Below are 4230 nucleotides of genomic sequence, written 5' to 3'. Positions count from 1 at the left end.
CCCGCCCCCCCCCCCCCCCAGGATTTACGCCTATGCGTTCCCACTCAACATTTCTTACAGTAAGTCTGGTTTGCAGGGCGACAGAGGACCACCAGGACCTCTTGGGCTACCTGGACTGAAAGGTGACGGGTACTCCGGACCCCCGGTGAGCCTCAGACCACATTACAGCCTGTTTTTTTTTCTTTTAATTATTTGTGTTCCTGGTTATCAACTTTATACAAACTTTTTTACGACTCTCAGGGGCTTCCAGGCCTTCCTGGCCTGCCGGGAGAGATCGGACCCGATGGCGTCGGTTTACCTGGACCAAAGGTAACACCATGTCTGTGAAATATGTACGACATCAGGCATGAACGAAAGGCCAAGCATTCCTTGAAGGAATGCATATCACCCGCCGCCTTTATGCCAGGCTTTTAAACTGAGATCATCTCATGTGGACAAATAAGACTTAGAGGACGTGTTGGGGATGACTCTCAGCAACTACCACTTTAAATTTTAGCAGCATACACTGTAAAATAACTAACAGTAAATTACTGACAGTTACTGTTTAAATTACAATATGACGGTAAGTTCCTGCGTAATTTTAATGTTATTTTTACAGTAAAAACACTTTAATATGTTTAGTGTTGCCACAGCAGAGTTAGGTTGCCAGTTTCCTGTTGTTTCGTGTTTAAATTAATTTTATTTACATTATGCAGAAGAATACGTTCTGTATTCGTGAATCATTATTTAAAATAAACAGACAGTTTAGGATTGATAACACGAACCACCATTAATTTTAAATAAAAGGAACCAGTTGTTCATGTCTGTTGTTTTTGTGCTCGATGAGGTCAGCTGGCTGTAGCGGCCATCTTGAATCAGGTTGGAGCCTCAGGGTGGAGCCATGAGGGGTTCAAACAGGCAGTTACATGATCACCTGCCTTTCTGTTTTAACAAGCTTTCTGTCATCGTGTTGTCTCTTCGGATCATTGTCTGTGACATTTATTGAATTGTGTCCTTAAATGTTTGATAAATGCGTCTTTTTTCCAGGGAGACAGGGGCTTACCTGGACCACCTGGACCTGCTGGGCCTCCAGGAATCGGTCTAATTGGTCCGATGGTAATCGGTTTTAGATTTTCTTCACAAAAAGATGATTTAATGTTCACATTATTGTGTTGGGAGAGTAAAGAGGTTCCTTTACCCCGTCCTGCAGGGTCCAGTTGGTGTGATGGGCCCACGTGGTCCTCCTGGGTTACCTGGAGAAGGTATACAAGGACAGAAGGTACGACTGTCACCTGTGATCCGTGGGCTATCACTCTGAGCTCTAACTTTACATTTGAAACATTACTTTTATCGTTTATAATTTAATAAATTTACATCAACTGTGTGAATCTGTGTCAGCTTTTATACTTGAAATATTTAACTTTATTTACTATTTTTTACTCACTGAAATGAATAAACAACTTCAAATCTTCGTCACTATACCTGTTGCACTTTTAGATACAGTTTTTCTATCTTACTGTTTTTTGTTTTAAGCTGGTATTTAACTGATTTTAGCTTTACCTGGTATTTTGCTAATTTTAGCTTTTAGCTACTGTTTTGTCAGTCATAGCTTTTAGCTGGTTATTCGCTGGTTTTAGCTGTTTGCTAGTGTTTTGCAGGTCTTACCTTTTAGCTACTCATTTATTGGTCTTAGCTTTTAGCTACAGTTTTGCTGTTTTTTGTTTTAAGCTAGTGTTTAACTGATTTTAGCTTTAGCTGGTATTTTACTAGTTTTAGTTGGTGTTTCACTGGTTTAAGCTATTAGCCAGTGTTTTGCCAGTCTTAGCTTTAAGCACTGGTTTTGCTACTCTCTTTGCTACATTTAAGCTGCTGTTTTAGCTGATTTTGGCCTTCAGCTGCTGTTTTAGCTGATTTTAGCCTTCAGCTGCTGTTTTAGCTGTTCTGACCCTGATCTCGGTGCCGTTTTCAGCCCTCAGCAGTCACTCAGAGCTCCTCTCGTTTCTCCTCATTCTCCTGAAGATGCTGCAGCTGTCAAACTAACATAAAGTCTCTTTGGGTCTTCTCAGGGGGAGCCTGGATTTCAAGGACTTCCTGGACCCAGAGGTCCTCCAGGACAAGGTCTGCAGGGAGACAAGGTGATGCTGCAAACGTTCATCGGACAGCTGGCGGGTTAGGAGCGTCCGCGGTTCTTTGAGCTCCGATAAACGATGAAAACGTTTTCCTCTGCAGGGAGACCGAGGACTGAGAGGTGAGAAAGGCAAGAAGGGAGACAGAGGACCAGCTGGAGCGCCAGGAGACGGTGGACCTGCGGTACGTTTTTGGTTTTCTTACAGAACGAGTTGAGAGTTTAATTTGGTTTAACTGAAACACTTTAAAGCGGATTTATCTCCTGTTTCTACCTCTCAGGGCAGAGTCGGACAGAAGGGAGAACCTGGACTCACTGTGAGTAAATTTAAAGAAAAGGGATTTATATTTTAATTCTTTAAAAGTTTGGACAATCAGGAAAAGGGTGCGATTGTGCTACTGTAAATATAAATAAAGTTTGTTTATTTTCTCTGTATCATTTACTACAGAGCCTCTGCACCATCTCTCTGCCAGTTTTATTTTAAATATTTTATTTTTGCTCAGATAAAACGGCGTGAAGACGGGGTTTAATTACAGGAAAATAACCTCAGCAGTTAACTGTTTCACTGTTTTCCACAGAGGGATGAGATCATCAGAATAATCAGATCCATATGCAGTAAGTGTTCAGTTTGATGGGAGTCTAATAAACCTTCTTCCTCCTCCTGACTGCCTCTCTGCTCGTCTTCATCAGGCTGTGGGGTGAAGTGCAGCCAAACGCCCTTAGAGCTGGTGTTCGTGATCGACAGCTCCGAGAGCGTGGGCCCGGAAAACTTCAACGTCATCAAAGACTTTGTGAACGCCGCGGTGGACCGGGCCTCGGTCAGCGGGGATGCCACGCGTGTCGCCGTGGTGCTCTACAGCCACATCAACGCCGTGGTGGTGAGCCTGGAGCAGGAAGCCACCCAGGACGAGATCAGGTCCGCGGTGCGCTCCATGAGCTACCTGGGCGAGGGGACCTACACCGGCAGCGCCCTCCAGCAGGCCAACCGGGTGTTCGGGGCGGCCCGGGCGGGCGTCAGGAAGGTGGCCGTCGTCATCACGGACGGGCAGGCCGACCGGAGGGACTCGGTCAGCCTGGAGAGCGCCGTGACCGAAGCTAAGGAGAACGAAATCGAGATGTTTGTGATCGGCGTGGTGAACGAGAGCGACCCGCTGTCCGAGGAGTTCAAGAAGGAGCTGAGCTTCATGGCGTCCGACCCCGACAGAGACCACATGTTCCTGATCGCAGACTTCCAGATCCTGCAAGGTGACAGACTCGTCACCTGAGAGTCAATCACAACACGTACTCTGAGCATGAAATCATCAGAGAGGATTGTTGTTTAAAGCTCTGCAGGCGGCGAGTGATATGCACCGTTTCTCCCTGAATGAAGCGAGGAAAGGTTGAAAATAAAACGATACGACTTCACACATTTATCAACATTTGGTGACACGAGAACAAAATTTAAATATCTCCCCTTTAACCTGTCCATGCAGCACTTTTCCATCTCACCCGTTCACCGATGGGCGTATTTGAGGCAGTGAGGGATTCAAACCCTGACCTTCTGATTGGAACCACCCCTTTAAATAAAACAGATTTTTATTCTTTCACCGATTAAATAAAGGCCTCACATTCCTTGAAAGAATGCATGTCGTCCTTCATGCCGACATTTTGGACTAAGATCATCTGTTAAGAAATATAGAGTGAGGAACACGTCTTTGAGGACAGAAATGTTTACGTTTCGGACATAAAAACAGATGGTTTGAATGAAGGCGTGAAAACAGGAAGTTCCACCTGTTCCGCCCCTAGAAACTACTTTCAGTTCCACACAAATCTGCAGCTTTATGCATCTGACCAAAACGTCTCGCATCTGAAGCAGGTTAGCAAGGATTCCAACAACCCTCAGGAGGGCAGGGAGGTAGATTGATTTGGGTGTGAGTTGAAGAACTAAATATGAAATATGAAAAATATGAAAAAATAATCTCATTTCTTACTTTTTTCAAGCTTTATTTTGAAGTGACATTTAACTGAACTTTCACAAATGAGATTTGCTGCATTTTAGTGCAGCAATATATATGTACCTGTTAGACGTAACAGTATCAAATGACAACAGACTCCATTATCTTCGGCCGGCTATAGTTTCACTTTTC

The 4230-nt window shown here is 44.3% G+C and overlaps 1 protein-coding gene across 2 annotated transcripts in view; it reads left to right on the top strand.

The window, feature by feature from the left end:
* The window catches only part of col28a1b (collagen, type XXVIII, alpha 1b), a 21330-nt gene that overhangs the window by 14340 nt on the left and 2760 nt on the right, over nucleotides 1-4230 (top strand). For both annotated transcript variants that reach the window (XM_017428570.3, XM_017428571.3), the window contains 9 exons: nucleotides 77-145; nucleotides 241-309; nucleotides 1027-1095; nucleotides 1190-1258; nucleotides 2046-2114; nucleotides 2209-2289; nucleotides 2386-2421; nucleotides 2683-2719; nucleotides 2795-3349. In XM_017428570.3, the coding sequence (XP_017284059.1) occupies nucleotides 77-145; nucleotides 241-309; nucleotides 1027-1095; nucleotides 1190-1258; nucleotides 2046-2114; nucleotides 2209-2289; nucleotides 2386-2421; nucleotides 2683-2719; nucleotides 2795-3349 (1054 nt within the window). The remainder of the gene's footprint in view (nucleotides 1-76; nucleotides 146-240; nucleotides 310-1026; nucleotides 1096-1189; nucleotides 1259-2045; nucleotides 2115-2208; nucleotides 2290-2385; nucleotides 2422-2682; nucleotides 2720-2794; nucleotides 3350-4230) is intronic.

The sequence above is a fragment of the Kryptolebias marmoratus genome, linkage group LG16 (assembly GCF_001649575.2).
Source record: "Kryptolebias marmoratus isolate JLee-2015 linkage group LG16, ASM164957v2, whole genome shotgun sequence".
Classification (NCBI taxonomy): Eukaryota; Metazoa; Chordata; class Actinopteri; order Cyprinodontiformes; family Rivulidae; genus Kryptolebias; species Kryptolebias marmoratus.
This window is presented reverse-complemented; position numbering and strand designations above follow the sequence as displayed.